The sequence below is a fragment of the Cajanus cajan genome, chromosome 8 (assembly GCF_000230855.2).
Source record: "Cajanus cajan strain Asha chromosome 8, NIPB_CcT2T_4, whole genome shotgun sequence".
Classification (NCBI taxonomy): domain Eukaryota; kingdom Viridiplantae; phylum Streptophyta; class Magnoliopsida; order Fabales; family Fabaceae; genus Cajanus; species Cajanus cajan.
The window spans coordinates 13,590,468-13,610,587 of record NC_138524.1 but is presented as its reverse complement, the minus strand read 5'-3'; the positions used below and the strand labels follow the sequence as shown (position 1 = coordinate 13,610,587).

The 20,120-nt window shown below is 31.4% G+C and overlaps 1 protein-coding gene across 1 annotated transcript; it reads right to left on the bottom strand.

Moving 5' to 3' along the window:
* Nucleotides 1-321: 321 nt before the first annotated feature.
* Nucleotides 322-13,506, bottom strand: LOC109806517 (transmembrane E3 ubiquitin-protein ligase FLY2). Its single transcript, XM_020368948.3, has 15 exons — nucleotides 12,872-13,506; nucleotides 11,349-11,421; nucleotides 10,080-10,207; nucleotides 8,781-8,896; nucleotides 7,925-7,985; nucleotides 6,994-7,060; nucleotides 6,805-6,882; nucleotides 4,314-4,471; nucleotides 3,922-3,981; nucleotides 3,679-3,772; nucleotides 2,753-2,920; nucleotides 1,658-1,986; nucleotides 1,153-1,269; nucleotides 907-1,068; nucleotides 322-508 (listed from the first exon to the last, which is right to left on the bottom strand). Exons 1-14 carry the CDS (start codon nucleotides 13,049-13,051, stop codon nucleotides 967-969), a joined length of 1,731 nt encoding a protein of 576 aa, XP_020224537.1. The 5' UTR covers nucleotides 13,052-13,506; the 3' UTR covers nucleotides 322-508; nucleotides 907-966.
* Between the last annotated feature and the right edge of the window lie 6,614 nt (nucleotides 13,507-20,120).

The window sequence follows — 20,120 nt, the reverse complement described above, 5'->3', positions numbered from 1 at the left end:
GATAATCTCTTCAAATGGTATATTTTTCACCATCGCTCGACCATTTTCGTGTTCAAAATTTGTGATTATTGTTCTATCTTCTTCAATGGGGGAAAGTATTTATTATTCAAATCTCAGATAACCCATTACATCTCTATGTTAAATTCAACTTCTAGATATTTTTGTGCTCTTATTTTATCTTTACATTTTGCCCAATTTTTATTTTTTTTACATGAACACTTTTGCTCTTTAAATTTGATATTATTTTAACATAAAAATTGAGCGTGGAAAAAAACACACTTGTCAGCACTGATGGAAAATAAAGAGATGAACTACAAGCTATGGATGAAAATAAAAGATTATAATATTGAATTTCTAATGTACAACATCATTGATACATCACAGGTTAAAGAAAAAAGAAAAAAGAACTAAAATTATACCAATGCTGCATAATACAATTGTGAGAAGGTATCGTATTTAGGTCTTGTATTGAAGGTGCAATTATACGGAATACGGATTCTATCCCAACCTGGGAAGCAGCAGAAAAAAAAAATAATTGTAAAGCACAAGCTTAACAGTTAAGATGATATCATGTTAGTGACTACCATTGAACTCTAGATAAGGCAAAGAGTAGAAAACTAAGATAATATAAATGCTGATTTCAATTTTGAACAGAATAACAAAAGTACTCTTATATTTTCACAAAAAAGAAAAAAAAAATAATGTTTTAAAAGGGAAAAAATAGTTATGTTCATTGTCTTTCAAAATTATGTAAAGAGCCATAATCTTAGCATGTGGATTCAGGAAGAAAAATCAAATTACAAAAAATTGCTCAGATATCATTCTCTTGCATCAGAAAACATTAAAAGCTAAATAATTTATCAGACAAAGAAAAATGTAAAACTTTGAGGCCACTAAGCATATTACCAAAATTATGTAGTTGGGCAGTGTGAGTTGATCCTATTGATATGAAAACCAGAAATTTCTTCATGCAGGTGGAAGCGGGCGCCGGCAAGTCGGGCACTCCATCTTTATATCCATCCATCTTTGCAAACAGCCAGAGTGGAAAAAATGATCACAAGGGGTCACCTGTGAAAGTGTTGGAGCATTAGACTAATGTTATATTTAGATTGTAAAGATTAATTTGGATAGAAAAAGGTTATATTCACATGCCATGCAATCATTAGATCGCGGAGAAAGATCTATGGCTGTCATGCATATAACACAGTCTGTAGCATGATTTGTATCTGGAGCAAATCTCCTATAATAGCTGTATTTCTCAGGTAGAAACTGCAAATCACAAAGACAAAGTTTGCTGAGAGAGAAACATTATGTAAAAACTAAAAAGTAAAAAGGTAACATGCAGTCGCACATCACTATGCATGTTCAGTTAAGAAAAGCTAGGGGCAAGAACCCAAAACAATGAGTGTTATTATCAATAGTATGCTCATGATCTAAAAAAATGAAACAAAGTAGCCAATACTGTGGAGAAAAATCATCAAAATAGACTAGAGCCAGCCATATTTGTATGATGTCTAGAAATCCTTCAAACTTTCAAAGGAACATCAGTTATAACAAAATATAATTATAAAAAAAATAAATTTCAATTTAGGAAGAATTGGATGAAATCAAATGATTGTAAGTGGTTAAAAAATATCAAGAAAGAGTTGGGTCCAACCTGACGAGGAATGAACCACAAGGAACCAAAATAGTGCTGAAGCAAGAGAGTTGCAGCTTGAAGTCCAACAAATGTAACCAAACAAACACACCAGCTCTGATCTGGTTCTATGCGCAAGAAGTTGTTGGGACAACCAAAAATATATAATGGGATCGCTAGCCGAGTAATGGTTATGCCTAAGATATAATGAGGATGCAACGGCTTGCGTGAATCACGAACAGCATTGGTGATTATCTGAGGTATCCAAAAGGAGTATACAAGAAGAAGAATAGGTCTCAAATGATTATGGAATTCATACATGAGAAGAATGCCTCCCAATAGAATTCCATCTGCAAGAGAAATTTAAACAGTTAGATTAGATCTGAGCCTCACTTTTTCATACAAGGAAATCTTTGCACCAGTTGAAGCAACTTGAAAGAGTTATCTGGCATGCTTGAACAATAGGGAATATTTGGATATGGGCATTCTAAAAATAAATTAGAATTTAGTGTTAGTGCCTAACTTGATTTCAGAAAACTGATTTGTAAGGTGAGGACTGTTCAAGTTTTATAAGCTTTGTTTAAACCCTATCTCTAATTGATGTTAAACTAACAGGCTGCAATTAAGGCAGGCTAGGAGAATACAATTAAGGCGGCTTTAACATACAAGAATATCAGGTACAAAAGTAGCATACCCTGATATGCCAAATTAAAACATTTAATTTATACTCTCAGATATTGGCCATCACATTATGCTTATTTAACATATGGACCCTTGGCTAATTCATACTTTTTTCATAGGTTGGCAGACTAGAAGCAAATATAATTAATTAAATATGAAAATCATAGAAAAGAAAACAGCATTTCAACTTGCATTTATTGTATTTGTAGTATTTTTCAAGCAAGCAACATAGCTTTATAAAGAAATTAATAAAAAAAAATTATCCCAAAGGTATTCGGCAGGCTGCTAGGCCGAGGACGTAGAGTTACTATGACAGTTCAAAACATAATGTCGTAAATCATGGATCCTATGGAACCAATGACTCTAGAGCATATCCAAAGTGATGAGATAACAAGGTCAGATTGTGAGAGAAACTTTGATTAAATGAGCACTTACAGAAACGGCTGTATAAAACTGACAGTTCACGCCTCATTGTCTCCCAACCTTCACCATTGCTCAAAGGCCTACTTGCCTTCCAGATGGCAAGGAGATATCTCATCTCAAATATTGAGAAAACCACAAACTTGAAAAATGCAGCAGTTGCAAAAGCGTTGAACAAGGATTCTACATGGCATGAAATAACAACAATTATTCATCAGACAAGCTTAAAAAAAGAGAATAGTCAACCACTCAATTCACATCTACCATAGCAAGGATAACAACATACGATAATCAATTTGAACACAAATATATTTATAATCTTCTCTTTTGGTTATAATGAGAGTGCAAAAGTCAAAACCAAAAAAAATAACCTATTCCAAACTAATTCATAATCTTCATACACTACTATGAACCAAAAGAAAATAATTGATATCTTGACATGGCACAGATTTAAAGACTTGCATACTATAATTTGTGGGGTGCTCTAGGAATTAGATGTTGTAATTGAACTAATTTGATTTTAGGGATTGAATTACAAAGAATCCAAGTATAAAATCCAAATTAAACTAATTTAATTCGTTTGAAGGTGCAAGGTGGTAACGAAAGCTTAGAAAGGTTTAATTCCAAGTACAAAATCCAATTACTTTTGGTAATTTCAACATTGGTATCTTCTTTTATGTGACATGCACCAGAGCTTGTGTGTGTGTGTAGGAGAGGGCGGAGAGTATTCATACAGCCCAGAAACAAAATTAAGGGTAAAGAAAAATATTTGATGCCCTCTTTGAATTAAAAAGGATTATTAGATATTTTATCTCTACCATAACTGGTACCTCAAAACACTACAAGGATATCAAACATGTTTTAGGTGGACAGATAGAGAATTGTTTGTAGAGCAATCTTAAGAGATTTTATGAAATTTGGCACTTATTTGAAAAACTTACCAACTAGAATTCCTGCAGTCAAATGTATAAGGCAGAGATAAGCATCTACTATAGCTTGCTGACCAATCATTAATATCGAAACCTTAGCAGCCCCCTGCCAGGATATACATGAATCATATTCATTATATCGAAACATTGCCCAGTATGTTCGTTCAAATATTGAATCATTTACATTAATTAGATTCATTAAATCTATATTCTATAACATGAAATTTCAAATACAAATTTGAAGCAATTTCTTACAGATTGGGTGTTGCTATGCTCCATTTGCCGAATTAATAGAAGAACTTGCAAAAATGAGACCTGGTATAAGTACATTAAGGAAATCAAGTAGTAATTCATAAGAGTATATAAAGAGTATCCTTCTTTCTATAAACAATTATTTAGACATATAAACTCTTTATAGTTCAATCTTTTTTCACCTGTCTTTTAAGGATAAAACTGAGAAAAGAATGTATATAGAACAAGTTAATTGCTTACTCTGTAATACTAACTCTGTCCACTCTATGATAATAACTACCCACTTATTTATTGATTTTTTGGTTGTGTTTTAGTGGAGGCAGGGAGTGCCTGTTTTCGTGCAAGTGGACAATAACAATTTTAAAGTTGAAAGAATGTTGATGACGGAAGGATACAAAAGTAACCATCAAGGTATAGTTCACTGCTTTATTATAGTAGGCTTCAATGTTAATAGATGTCGCATTTAACTGTAAAGGTGAGAAGCAGTCCCCATCGTCATCCACAGATGGACTTTCCATTAACCCTTCTAGCTGAAAAGAATCATGCTCCCCTTCTATAAGAAAGCATATAACAACTTGGTAAATCATATGATAAAAATTACAATATTTTCAACAATAAGAATAATGCACTCAATGAACTTTTGAAAAGGAAAAAGAAGAAAAAAAGAGCCATAGTTCATAGTAAAATTCTTCTGCAATTAATATTCATTAATAATCAGCAATTATGACATTAAATGAGCTCAGAATTTTTGTGTTGACACCACACCATCGTCATTCAAGCTTCATATTTTTAACTATAATAGAATTATATGTGAGTGAGAGAGAGAGAGAGAACAAGAGAGGTGAGAGAAAGTTTACAATAGGCAAAAGAATGTATTTTCATTAACTGGCTGAAAATAGAGTACAGGGCAGGTTTTTATAGAGCCAATTAAGATTGGTCTATAATAACCGTAATATCTATAATAACCGAAATAACAGTAATAATCGTGAACAGAAAATTAAGGAGTAAAACTATACTCCAATAAACTAAATAAATCATTTGATTAGAAAGAAGAGAGAGGGAATATGAGAAGAGATAGCCAATCTGTCTACACAAGAAAATAAAGAACCAAAACAGGAAACCCCCAGTGCAGAAGAAATCTCCAATCTTTCTGCATATCAGGCTGAAAAGAACCCTCTACAAAATGGGGAGAACACCAAAAGGAATAAAACAACCTAGTCCAGCAACCAGTCTAAAGATATGTATGTATCCTAAAAGTTACAAGCATTTGTGACAACTAGACACAGCCCTGAAATGCAAATAATAATAATGCTTCATTAGATTTTCTTTCCCTTTCTTTCATTTTATTTTTATTATCCCTGTCTTCTAAAACATTGTATTACATCAACATCAAAATTAATCCCCACAAAAATTAAACACATGAAGCTTCTCATGCAAGGATCAAATATGGTAATAAGAAAACCAGCAAAAAGATTATGCATATGTATGCTTAATAATATAGAAGTTCCTATAGACATGAGACAAAGAAAGAATAAAATTGAAATAAATAAATAAAAGCTGGAAAATTCTGGTATATGAAGAAAATGGGAAAACAAAAAAAAAATGAAAAAAGTAGTGTTGGAAAAAACCCTTGGAAAATGGGCAACCCAAGAAGTGAGGAAGTATTCTTAAATATTTTTACGAAGAGATCTATCAGAATCGTCACGATCAAATTTTAGACAAGTGACATACCATCAAGAAGACAGTGAATTAACCCGAGTCCAGAATGGCTTTAACTTCATGATGCAAGCATGAGGAAGAAAAAAATAAGGGTTCAATTTTGAATTCTGCCTGTGGTCTCATTCTTGGAATTTGGTCCAAGGGTCAAGTTCAACAACACAAAATTGACTTGGAAGGTGAGGAATGTCCAAGCTTTATAGGCTCTATTTAAGCAATATCTCTAAATTCTAACCGATGAGAGACTAAACCACCACACTTGATGTCGCAATTCAGGCAGCCTCCAAAGAGGTTGCAACTAATGCTAGGGTTGACCACAATTAAGGCAGCTTTCCAACACTCCCCTCACATTCAATGCTACTAGCTTGGAGTGAGGAAAATGCTGGTTGCCCAACAATGGATCTACTATCTAGGATAAACTCTGATATCATCTTAAAATTTGATTTTAGGATTTAACTCAATCCCATAAAATCAACTTCTAAAATCTTATCTAGTCATATCTCTAGTCAACATGAAACTAAAACACAATGCTCGAGGTTGCAATTAAGGCATTTCTCAAAGAGGCCACAAATAAGGTGGGGTTTCCAATACTCATAACTGACCCTAACTCGAGTAAAGGAGGGGGGTTGTGATAGGACCTCAACTGCCAAAATAAAACTCGTCGAAACCCCAAACATGGATCAATCACAATGGATAGTGGGTGGTAATGCTAGATTGTTACCCAGAAGTAACACGCAGTATGGCTCAAGTACATTGTTAAACAAGCTAAAGTTGCATCAGTGCTTGCATGTAGTATTAAATGAGCAAGGGTTCTCATACAAGGGAGTATTTGAAGGCCTTATACAGGTGCAATAATGCTGAAAATTGGAAGATTACAAATATATAGGCTGACTAACTAGTTGTAGCCTAGTCTGCAAAAAATATGCTGATTTGTGTCCTAATCCTAATTACAGAAATAAAGGAAATAAATTACAGAAAATAACTCTGAAACAAACCTGAACAAAAATGGAAATAAGGAAATAAATATCTCATGTTAACAAAATAACATGAGTAAAAATTGGAGGGAAAAACAAATGAAATATAATTTTCAATATGTATATTGAGGATAAGAAAATCAAGAAGGAACAGAAGTCAGAAAGTATTCATACGCTGAGAAAACTACTCTAGTACCATGTTTTGATGATGATAGACGTGAAACCTGTGCAGCTATTTCAACATTGCAATGTTTCTCCATGCCATACAATGGAGCTGCAATAAGGACAAAAAATAAAAATAGTAAGTTAGTACTACAGCAAGAACCAATAAAAAAGGGACGGAGGGGTATCTTTTCAAAGTATACTAGTTAAGTAGATAAATTACAATGCTTTCTTCTCCACATCTTATGTCGTGAAGATTCTAGGAATACTTGAGATGAGAAAACTCCAAGCTGTATACAGAAAGCCATATAAAGAAATTAAGTATTTATAATGTTCATTATACTCCCAAAAGTAACATAGATCATATTTTTTCACAATCAAATATCCATAATAAGAACATGCTAGATATTACTCTCCTCGAATGGTTCAATTGAAATAATGACCAGCAGAAAACTTATCCCTGTACCCCACTCTATTGAACCAAAATGCGGTCTTACTCAAGCATGTTTTTGAGGAGGAGATATGAAGGGGTTCTAACTTTTGGAAATTTTTAATATAGTCAGTTTCAAGATTCAAAGCTGCAAGAACAAGAATACTCTTCAAAAAAAAAAATACAAGACCTTATTAGAGAACATCCTATATGCCCTGGTAGAAGAATATAATAGAAGATAACAATTTACAGCTTCAAATAATTTTGCAAAGAGTATTGTTAAGCTATAAACGCAAAGATCAATCAAGTGACTAATAGAATAAGTGCCTACAATTTAGGAAGTAATTAGTCAGCTGTTAACATTCAGTAGGCTGACTTATTGTTTATTCCTTATTCCATATATAGTTTTAGTCCACTCTTGTGTATACACACGACTTACAATTGTAATTCTAAATTCTAATAGACATCAGAAATTCCTTTCTTTACAACACATGAGCTTATGATGTCAAATAAAATCAAGCCAGTGAAAAAGATAACACAGATTTCGATCATACCATCCTTAAATTCTAAGCCTCTATGAAATGTCAATTATACATAATAATAAACAATAATTAATCATCTTTAAAATCAGATATGTTTCTCAAGATTATTGTATGCTATATAATCGGTAAGTCAGTAACAAAGTAAACAGTTAATGAAAAAAAAAAAAAAAAAGATGCAATACCAGATGATATGGATTGGATAAAATATAATCTCCATCCTGATTTAACCCCCCCTCTTTTCCACTGCAATAAGAGAAAATAATAAAGAAATTATTCAGCACGTTTAAATATTATACGCTCAGCACCACTGTTTGAATTATAAATCAATTTTGGTTATAAAATAAAACAAAACTCAACAAACAAGTGAACAACACAGCTTTAAAGAACTGATTCAAGATAAAAGGCCAAAATAGGAAGAAAAGAATTTTTTTCAAATTTAAAAATCATGATAACATATTGTAATATCCCAACTTTGCCAAATTATGCCCAACTGGGCATGCAGAGAAAAGTGAAGCAAGGTCCAATTGAACATAAATGAGATTAAATGAGAACTGTTTCATAATCTCTTGCATTAGAAAACAAAATATGCCAGTTAGTTTTTAAGTTAAGATCCTTCAGGGTGCTGATAGCTTCTACAAGTTCAAATGGATTTGACAGATTGTATGATAATTAAATTTAAAACTGTAGATGCATACATTACAAATATGAGGCATGTCCCAAGTACTATAAATGAATTCCTTTACGTCATTTACCATAGGAATTTACAATAGATGAGCATTTCCTGAATAATTTAATATTTCACTCTGTTTTACTAGCAGCAATCACAATCAGTTTTATCCTAAACTAATGTTCTCAAGTTCTGAATGCAGAGTTAGCAATTTATATTAATTGGCCATATGCATATAGGTTAACCAGTGTATCCATTTCATTCTTAAATTCCAATTCCTTCTAGCTAATAATCAGCACCTGATTAGCAAGAAAAGATAAAAGTATTATTTATCATATAGCAATCTGCAAAATGTTACATATGGTGTTCACCTGTTAGCTACCATTCGAAGCTGCCTATAAGGCCATATATATACACCTTCTACTTTGACTTGAGCACCGCCAACATTGTATTCATTGTCAAATACATCATGGAATATGACTACCCCCTGATAAATAAGCATAAAAAAGAGAAATAATTTTTGTGAGAATTTTACATGACTAGAGGTCTATAAATTTTCATCTATACAACAATTTATTACTGTTTACAGCAACAAAAGGGTAAGAATTTGATTTTATGATCTCCAAAACATGGTGTTCAACCCTAGATTAAATTATGATAAATGCATACACACTAGAAAAATGGATACTCAAATTACACATTTTTTTGGAAGAACAAAGAATTTATCAAGAAAATGGAAAGACAAATGCAAGAGGGTAAGAAATTTTCAATAACTGAAAACTTTTTGAGAAAGAAAAGGAAAAAGAGAGAGAGAGAGAGAGAGAGAGAGAGAGAGAGAGAGAAACTAAGAGCCCTTAGCATGCAGTGCAGCGCACCTTAAAATATGTTTGGGATAACACCACAAACACAAGGAAACTAAGCTAAGTAAACAACCCTGTCCCAAATGAAATCCAAAGGTAACACTTGACTACTGAAAATTCTAGCATTTCTTTCCAACCAAATACACTTGATACAGCAACTGTGATTGACACTGTACAAAATATGACCCCTAAAATCTCTAGGATCTTCACAGATTATTACCCGTTCTCTAGCTGACAGACTCTGAGGTCTTCACAGACATTGTTTCATGCCATTGACCCATAATACAAAAGCATTTTATTAGTTTATTACACTGAATAATGCCCCATCAGATGAGTTTGAAATATTTATTCATTTACAAAAAAAACACCCATACTAAGGGTTAGAATAGTAGGGTTATTTATGTCCTAGGAATCTTGTTATGCTAGAAGTTTTATTGGGCTGTGTTTGTATGAGTAGTACAACATGTAACACTAAATTGACAAATTATCTTCTACTAAATTGGATGGAGTTAATGTATGCATAAAAAAAAACAGAATGAAAAGAGATATTTTGCTTAATCTTCAGCATATCAAGAGGACAGAACTGGAAGTTCTCTAACTTGAAGGAATCTTGATTCCCTCAATATTTTCAATAATTATTCATAATATTAATATAAGCAAATAGAATTAAACACTTAAGGTAGAGAACATAGAAGCTTCTTCATTAGAAACACGTGTTATGTTAAAATATATAAGAAAACAAATAAGAAACTTTATCACATGTGAAAGCTGACTTCTTTCTGAAACTGGCCATATAGTTCAACAACTAACCTGCACATAATGTACACCAGTTATCTTTGTGGGCATACTAACTAATTCAATTACAGAATTTCCATTTATTTTTCTGATGTCTGGTAATCTGGTAGTGCCATTTGTAGTATCTAAAAACTTCCAAGTCCCTGCATTCAAAGAGGACAACATAGATATATCATTAGACTGTAACAAGCTTGTAAAATCATTCCCAATAAATTAATGAACAAAGTTTATTCTAAATATGCACTCATTTACAAATGTATGTATTTTAATAAATTGAACAAAATTCTTTTTAATGTTACATGACTAGTCCAAGTGCCATAGGTTTAGTTTGTCCATAGGAGCAAAGTGTCCATTTTATAAACAGATGCTGCCCCCTTAGCTCTGTCTAGTGGTAGTCAACTAAGAGTACTTATTAACTTAAGCAAAAAGGTAAGAAGAATAGTGCTAGGATCCAATTGCAAGATATGGGACTTGAGTCCCACATTGGGAGTATGGGAATCTAGTGTGGGATTTATAAAACCATGGGCTTTCCAAATACAAGGGAAGTATGGCTAGCTTTTTGTAGTGTGGTTCTCCCAAAGTTCTTATCAAATAGCAACCATTTGGTCCTTGAAAAAGACAATTTGATCCATGAAAAATTGAAAAGAATGAACTCATTCAAAAATTTAAGTAGGCACAAAAAAGACAATTTTGTGACAGCTCACATATAGTTCATCATGCAATCATATATCCTCTAACCAGACATCAAACCAAGCATTAATCATTTTGAATTTAGTTTGGGTCTAACTCACCCCCAAAAGCTAGCTCATGAAGTGAGGATTGCGTAAGCCTTTATAAGCTCTACTTTAGTCATATCTATCATCGATATGGAATCTTAACACACCTCCCGCACACCCAAGATTGGACATCTGGAGCATGGAAATTGTAGCACTGTTTTCTTTAGACATATTGCATTGGGAAAACTGCGGGGCTAGATAGGATTTTAAAAAGTTAAGGGTGGTCTAATATCAAATTTATGACAGGTTTTGATACCATGTTGAATTTGGACTATAAGCCTAACTCAACACCAAAAACTAGCCCGTGGGGTGCAAATTGCCCATGCTTTTATAAACTCTACTTTGGCCATATCTAAAGTCAATGTGACATCTCAACAAAGTAGAAACTCAGCAGCAAGAAATACATCCAAATATGCAACAAATTACATCAAACATTTGCACAATAAACAAAAACTATACCCCAATGCTGTCAATCTAAACATACATTCTGTAAGTAAAGAATACCAACCTCTGTAAGTTCCACTTATGTTCCATTGTGAAAATGGACCCAAGTCACCTTCATCTTTTCTTGTAAAAACCCACTGAAAGAAGCAATGACAATACAAGTAAATGAATGTATTTGGCACAAACATTAAAATATCATTTTATCACTAAAAGCGATGTTTAGTTTTTAATAAAAGGCCACAATGCCCAGTAGCGTTGTGGTAAAATGATAGTCCTAGGAAGAATGCTAAGGGCCTTGCGATCAAACTACACAACAAAAAAAGTAGATATTGGTAACGATTTGTTGCTATTTACCAATATGAATATCTACTTTTTTGTGAATATAATATCTGATAGTATGATGTATATATTCCTTGAACTTTGGTCACTTTTGAAAAGCACATAGAAGGTAATGGTATTTGGTATAGGCCGACAATTTGTATACCTGTATTTTTTAAACCATGCACAAAAGTAAATGGTCCATGGCAATAAACTTATTGTAAATGATCTAATTTGTTTCTCATTCGATGATTCAATGGGTTTCAGCTATTTCTAAATAAAACCCAAAGTTGTTAGTTCAAGTAGTTTGACACTTGGACTCTTCAACCAAGGATTAGGGTTTGATCTCTAGCTTGGACATGGAGTCGTGATTAGTACCACTTTACTCTTATAAGGGTCGATCCAGTGAGAAAAAGTTATACCTTATATATAACCAACAAAAAAAATGCTATTTCTAAATACAAGTTCTGCAAACGAGGGCAACCACAAAAACTGTACACGAAGATTGTTTAAATATGACACAATGATGTTTGCAAGTGCCAATTATGATTATTAATTGTTTGAATTCTAATCAACAGATTTATGATAATATATTAGCACAGATAGCCATAATTTGGTCATGTGATCTTGGAAAATTTGTCTGGCCTCAACCATTTTCAGGTTCAGGGTCAAACAAAAGGATATGTTCAAATGTATAGTTCTTTGTTAAGAGGGGATCACTAAGCCACTCCAAATATAACTAAGTGCATTTTGATTTTGACATACAATTCTATAAAGAATACACGAGAACTGATTCATTGCAGATTCTAACTCCACTAGTCTGAAGCAAGGAGTGTGTATTCTCTGATTCCTTCGTCAAGGAAATTATGGGTTAAATTGATGTTGCATCAAGACATTTTAATTTCTAAACACATTAACTTAAAACTCAACCAACACACAAATGCCTCCAGCCCTTCGCCAAAACCACATTGCTCCATTTTATTCTAACCTGACATCAAACATCAAATTTTATGCTTACACTTTCACAACAGGCAAAAACAAAAAGTTCAAATAACAGCAACACCTAACCTTAGCAACCCCTCACAGCTCATTAATTAAAAATTAAACTTGAATCCAAAAATGTCGACTCTGTGGCCATAACAAACTAGGTCCAAATTTACAATATCAGCATCCACAACCACCACTACAAAAAACAGCATAGGAGCTAAATAATTCTAAAACCAATTGCAACAAAGCAAATAAAAATTAATTACACCACAATAAACATACCTCGTCACCCCATGAATTAGTTCTGTCCCTTAAGGGTCTCAAACCCGCCACAGGACTCTGAAACAACAGAAACACCACCCACCCACATGCAATTCTAACCAAAATCCCCACTTCCCTCCTCTCAAGTTTCAATCTTTCAGGGTCAACCTCAACCATGTTAAACCCCAAGCACAGCACCATGCCTCACAATTTGAACAACCCAGTTGGCAGTTGCTGCAGGTGATCACAGGGAATCGAAAAGAAAAATCCAAAACCCATCAATGGAAATTGCTTAAGAAAAACAAAGGGTTGCTTCAAAAGGAGTCAAAGGAACGAATCGCTCTAGGGTCACAACAACGAGTCACAGAAGTTGATTCAGATAAGAGAGAGACAGTGAAAGGGCAACGACTTGGAAAAAAATTGCCCTCACCAGCAAGGTGTGCCACCAAATGAAGCCAACTTTGTTGTAATTAAAAATGGCAATTATGGTTTGTGTAACATAATATATTATGTTTTGGGTTTGAAGCAGAAGAAAAAAAAAATAATGGGTTTTGAAGGACCAAGACAAAGACAAGGACTAGGAGCCGTGGTTGACGAGGTTGGGTGAAGAGTGTAGTGTGGAGTTGGTTGCGGTTTTCTGTAGCAGGGAAACGTGTACGCGCCCGGTGGGAGGTGCTCTCACGTACCACAAAATGGAGGAAACAAACCAAGCTTAAAATATGAAAATTCAAAACAAAAAAAAAAACCTTAAAAAATATAAAACTTTACTCACTTTAATATGTTAAAAAAATCCCTTGAATATTAATATTAACATATATTTATCAACTAAAATAATAATAAATGATTAAATTTAGAAATTTAATTAAAAATACTTTTTAAGATATATTAATAACATAGGACCAAAATATTAATGGCGTATATTTTTTAAGTTTCAAATAGTATTTTACTTTTTCTTTTCCATTTTTTCATAAATATATTTTTTACTTTTTTATGTATTTATTTAAAATATTTAATAAAAAGCATATTTACTTTTTTAAAAAATAAATTTATAATTACTTATTTATAATTTATTTGGTATTTGTAATCCTTAACTAATATTTGAGATTCGATTTTCATTATGAACATTGAATCGCAACTAAAAATACCTTATAAAGTTCAACTCGATGGCAGTGAATTATATTTCCTTCTCAAACTAAAACAAGATTTAATTTTATCTTAAAAATAATTTTAAATAAAAATAATAAAAATTAGTAAATAAGTTTATTTTTTTAAGCTCTTACTTTTAACTTTAACATAAAAAATAGTTTTTAAATAATAAAATATTTGGCAAAACTTAAAAGTATATAGAGTCAATATGGTGGGATGAAGTTATATTTCCTTAATTGTCTTTAAAAAAATACCTTTTTATCATGACACAAATTAATTTGGATTAGAATTGTGTCATTTTTTTATTTAAGATTAAATTTAATTAGATTGATTTGGATTTCTCTATTTTTTTTATAATTTGAGACGTAATTTGGATTAGATCATTGAATTTATTATTAAAAAATTAATCAAAAGCTAAAAAAATAATAATGTTATATCTATTTTTATGTGATATGAATAGTTATAGCATACTTATATTTAAACCCTGACCATAACAAAATGAGGAAAGTAAAAATATAGAATTATGAATTGTGTATAGATTGTAGAATATTGATTTAAGTGCTATAACATTAATAATGAATGAAAAGTTTGACTAACCTTTTAATTCAAACTCTAAATTTTTTATTGATATTTTTTTAATAAAAATATAATAACAATAATACATATAATAATTTATCTATTGGATCATATTAGATTGGATTCTAAGCATTAAAATTCGTAATCCAATCCAAACTTATTAAGTTTTCATTTTTCAATCCGAGCAAAATCAATGATTCTAACTAATTCAAAATTTTGTTTTAATCAATGCGGATTCGTAGATTTTTAGATTAATATGATTCTTGGTCACCCTATTTTTTAATAAAAAAAATCTTAAAATATAAGTATTTTAACGAGAAAATTATTAAAATAAATAAATTTTAAAAAAATGTAAAAATAGCTTTTTGATAGGCATGGCAACAATTTTCAAAATTGGGATCTTGCCCTAGCTTTTACAAAGAATTTTTTTTATTAATTCTCAAACTACTGTTGAATTATCATTTGTTTCAATTAATCATCACTATCATAATTTTTAAAAATAAAATTATTTGTAACATTATATTATTAGTGTTGTATGTTGGGTAAGTGTGAGAATGTTTTTAACTTGAGATTTACTTGATCTTAAAGAGAGAAAAATATATTATTTTTTCTAAGAATTGAGTCTTATAAACTCAACTTCTCAAAGACTTTAGGGAGAGAGTAGAGTGAGAAACTTTAAAATATCTAAAATTTCTTCTTCTTTCTTATAGATTTCCTGAAGGTGTGAGACATTTATTTGATCCTCAATAACAATTCAAGCATTCGAAGGCTAGGAATCTTAGTGTGGAAGAAAATATGCACAAAGTTTTGATGATGCCAAAGCATTGAAGAAAATAAAGGTCAAGTTAAAGCAAGCTGATCAAGAAGCAAGATCTCAAGTAATAACTAGATAAGTCTTGACTGCTTAGCTTAGTATGTAAAATGAACTTTTAGAATTTGCAAATTTGACTTGACCATTAAAATAAGAATTTCAAGAAAACCTAAACTTAATACTTTTGAATATAAGAATAAGTTGTTTGAAAAGAAAGCAAAAAGAGTATTCAAAAGATTAAATAAAAATATTTTTAACTGGAAAATAGAAGCTCTTTATATCTTAGGTTTTCATAAGACAAAACAAGTGACATGTTTCTGGTAATCGATTACCACTTGCTGTAATCGATTACCAGAGAAAGAAAACCTTTCAAAATGTTAAAATGCTCTCTGGTAATCGATTACCACTGACTGTAATCGATTACCAGAAGAGAAATTTCAAAATTCAAATTTGAACTATACAACGTTTCAAACATTTTGAACTTAAAGCGTTGTAATCGATTACCAAGTCTTGTAATCGATTACCAGAGCCTATTTTCTGAAAAATTATAGAGAGTTACAACTCTTCATGAAAAGACATAACTCAAGATACAATTGTCTATAAATACCTATAATTTTTCAGAGAAAGGTGACGAATTCAATTGTGAAAAATTATCTTTACAAATCACTTGGCCAAAATCATTTGCAAAATCTCTAAAGAGTTCATCAAAGATCATGAAAGTGTAATATCCACTCTTCAAGAGAGTTATTCTGTATTACTTAATAGATCATTGGATCTGTAAAGGATAAAGGGTTTTTCTCCTTGTTGGTGTTTGAATCTCAACACAAGGAAAGGGAGTTCCGAGGTGTTGGAGGATTCATTTTCTTGTAAGGTTTACAAGAGTAGTGGAATTCTCAAGTGGGAAACTTGAGGACTGGATGTAGGCAGGATTGGCCGAACCAGTATAAAATCAAGTTTGTAATTCTTCTTCCCTACACTTTTATTTATTTGTTATTTAATTGTGTTTGAGTTGTTCTTCATCATCATTCTTTACATGCAAATTTGTCTAAGGAAATAAAGTGATAAGAAAGTAATTGAAAAAGTTCTTATAAGAGGAAAATTTAGAAAACTTAATTCACCCCCCTCTTAAGTTATACGAGGCTAAGGGACTAACAAGTGGTATCAAAAGCAGGTTTCTTGTATAAGGCTTAAAAGCTTCAAGATTTGAAATGGCCTCATCAAATTTGTTATTTCCCGAAGGAAACTCTATTAATAGACCTCCTATATTCAATGGGGTAGGGTATCATTATTGGAAATCTAGGATGCAAATTTTTATAGAAGCCATAGACTTAAACATATGGGATGCTATTGAAATTGGTCCTTTCATTCCCACTATTGTAGTTGGTCATGAAATAAAAAATTTGCCCAAAGATCAATGGAGTGAAGATGATAGAAGAAAGGTTCAATATAACTTAAAAGCCAAAAATATAATCACTTCTGCTTTAGGAATTAATGAATATTTTAGAATTTCAAATTGCAAGAGTGCTAAAGAAATGTGGGATACACTTGAAGTAACACATGAAGGCACTAATGATGTGAAAAGATCTAGGATAAACACTCTCACTCATGAATATGAATTATTTAGAATGAATCAAAATGAAAGCATACAAGACATGCAAAAGAGATTTACGCATATAATTAATCATCTTGCATCTCTAGGAAAAGTGTTTCCTAATGAAGATCTTGTTAACAAAGTTTTGAGATGTTTGAGTAGGGAATGACAACCGAAAGTGACTGCAATTGCTGAATCAAAAGATCTAACAATCATGTCTCTTGCATCTCTATTTGGAAAACTTCAAGAGCATGAAATGGAATTGATGAGACTAAGTCAAAATGAAAATAGTGACAAAAAGAAGAAAAGTATAGCACTTAAAGCATCTTCATCCTCTCATGAAGAAAATGAAAAAGATGACAACATTGAGGAAGATGATGATGATGATGATGAAGATTTCAATCTCTTTGTAAAAAGATTCCACAAATTTCTAAGGAATAGAGAAAATAGAAGAAAATTCAATTTCAACATAAAGAAGAAAGGAGAAGAATCTTCTTCAACTCCAAGATGCTATGAATGCAATCAACTAGGTCACTTAAAATTGGAATTTCCAATTTATGAAAAGAAGATGGAGAAGTCAAACAAAAAAAACTTCAAGGATAAGAAAAGCAAGAAAGTATATATCACTTGGGAAGAAAATGATATGAACTCTACAAGTGAGTCAGAAAATGAAGTTATAAATTTGGGACTCATGACCAAAGATTACGAAAGCGAAGAAGAGGTAACATCGTCTAACAATGATATCTATATTACCTTTGATGAATTGCAAGATGAATTTAATGATTTACACAAGGAATCTTTTAAACTTGCAAAATTAGTATCATCATATAAGAAAACAATTTCTAACTTGGAAAAAGAGATTTCGAAATTAAATAATGAATTAGATGATCTTAAAACTGAAATTAGTATAATAAATTCTAAAGAAGAAAATCAAGAGATTAAAAATAATTTAGAAACAAATAAAATAAATCATCCATGTTCAACATGCAATAGATTTAAAGAAGAAATTAGTAACCTAAGAAACACTCTTGCAAAATTTACTAGTGGAAGAAATAATTTGGATATAATATTAGGAAAACAAAAATGTGTATTTGATAAGGAAGGATTAGGATATAATCCTCAAAAACAACAAAAGAAATACAAAAATTTCTCTGTTCCCACACAAGTTACTAGTTCTCCATTCACAACATGTTTTTATTGTGGAAAGAAAGGTCATAATTCTTCAACTTGCTATATTAGAAAGAATTTTAACAATCTCAAGAATATGGTATGGATTCCTAAAGGTTCTTCTGTTATTACTAACATTAAGGACCCAAAGAAAGCTTGGGTACCAAAATCACTTCATTCTTTTTCTTGAAGGACTCCAAAGACCAAACTTGGTACATTGATAGTAAATGTTCCAAGCACGTGATAGGAGACAACAACAAAGGAAAAATACTTGGCATTGGAAGAATTGGTACAAACTTCTCAACCTCTATAGAAATTGTCTTACTTATGAATGGTCTTAAACATAGTTTATCAAGTGTGAGTCAATCATGTGATAAAGGTTTCTCTATATCTTTTGATTCACAAAAATGTCTTGTTGAACATAAAAATAATGAACATGTTATAATTATAAGAAACAAAGCTAGACTAGTTGCTAAAGGATATAATCAAGAAGAAGACATAGATTATGAAGAAACATATGCACTTGTAGCAAGACTAGAAACCATTAGAATGTTAATAGCCTATGCATCTATAATGAATTTCAAACTATATCAAATGGGTGTCAAAAGTGCATTTCTGAATGATTTTATTCAAGAAGAAGTATATGTTGAACAACTATCTAGATTTGAAATCTTATAATTTCCAAACCATGTCTTTAAGTTGAAAAAGGTTATATATGGATTAAAACAAGCTCCTAGGGCATGGTATGAAAGACTTAGTAAATTTCTTTTGGAAAAAAGAATTTACAAAAGGAAAGGTTGATACAACATTAATTTATCAAAAGAAAAATGAATGATATTCTTAAAGTGCAAATTTATGTTGATGATTTATTTTTGAAAGTACAAATGATCACTTGTGCAAAGAGTTTTCTAATGATATGCAAGTGACTTTGAAATGTCCATGATGGGCGAGTTAAATTTTTCCTTGGACTTCAATTTGGCTTGATCTTTACCTTTGGATTATTTTGTTATTATATTCTTTTTGATGTTGCCAAAGGGGGAGAGTCAGGATAAGGATCACAAAAGGAAAAATACAACACTTATCTTAATCCTCTACTTAACTTTTTGATGTTGCCAAAGGGGGAGAGATAAGACTGCAAAGGAAAAGAAAATGTTTATTTTCTTTCTAACATTACTGTGGGCTAAGTTTGTCTAAAATATTTTGACAAAAATATTCTTGATGCCCAACTTGACACTTATGTTTTAAAAATATAAACATTGATCTCTACAATCTTTTTCAAAACATAAGTACAACTCCTTTTATAAAATAAAAGGAACTTCAATCAATGCTTTACTAAGGGGGAGTTTAAGGGGGAGTGATCGAAATATATTGTTTTATTTTCTTTCCCTTTACAGTGAATTGTCATCATCAAAAAGGGGGAGAATGTGGAAGAAAATATGCACAAAGTTTTGATGATGCCAAAGCATTGAAGAAAATAAAGGTCAAGTTAAAGCAAGCTGATCAAGAAACAAGATCTCAAGTAATAACTAGATAAGTCTTGACTGCTTAGCTTAGTATGTAAAATGAACTTTTAGAATTTGCAAATTTGACTTGACCATTAAAATAAGAATTTCAAGAAAACCTAAACTTAATACTTTTGAATATAAGAATAAGTTGTTTGAAAAGAAAGCAAAAAGAGTATTCAAAAGATTAAATAAAAATATTTTTAACTGGAAAATAGAAGCTCTTTATATCTTAGGTTTTCATAAGCCAAAACAAGTGACATGTTTCTGGTAATCGATTACCACTTGCTGTAATCGATTACCAGAGAAAGAAAACCTTTCAAAATGTTAAAATGCTCTCTGGTAATCGATTACCACTGACTGTAATCGATTACCAGAAGAGAAATTTCAAAATTCAAATTTGAACTATACAACGTTTCAAACATTTTGAACTTAAACCGTTGTAATCGATTACCAAGTCTTGTAATCGATTACCAG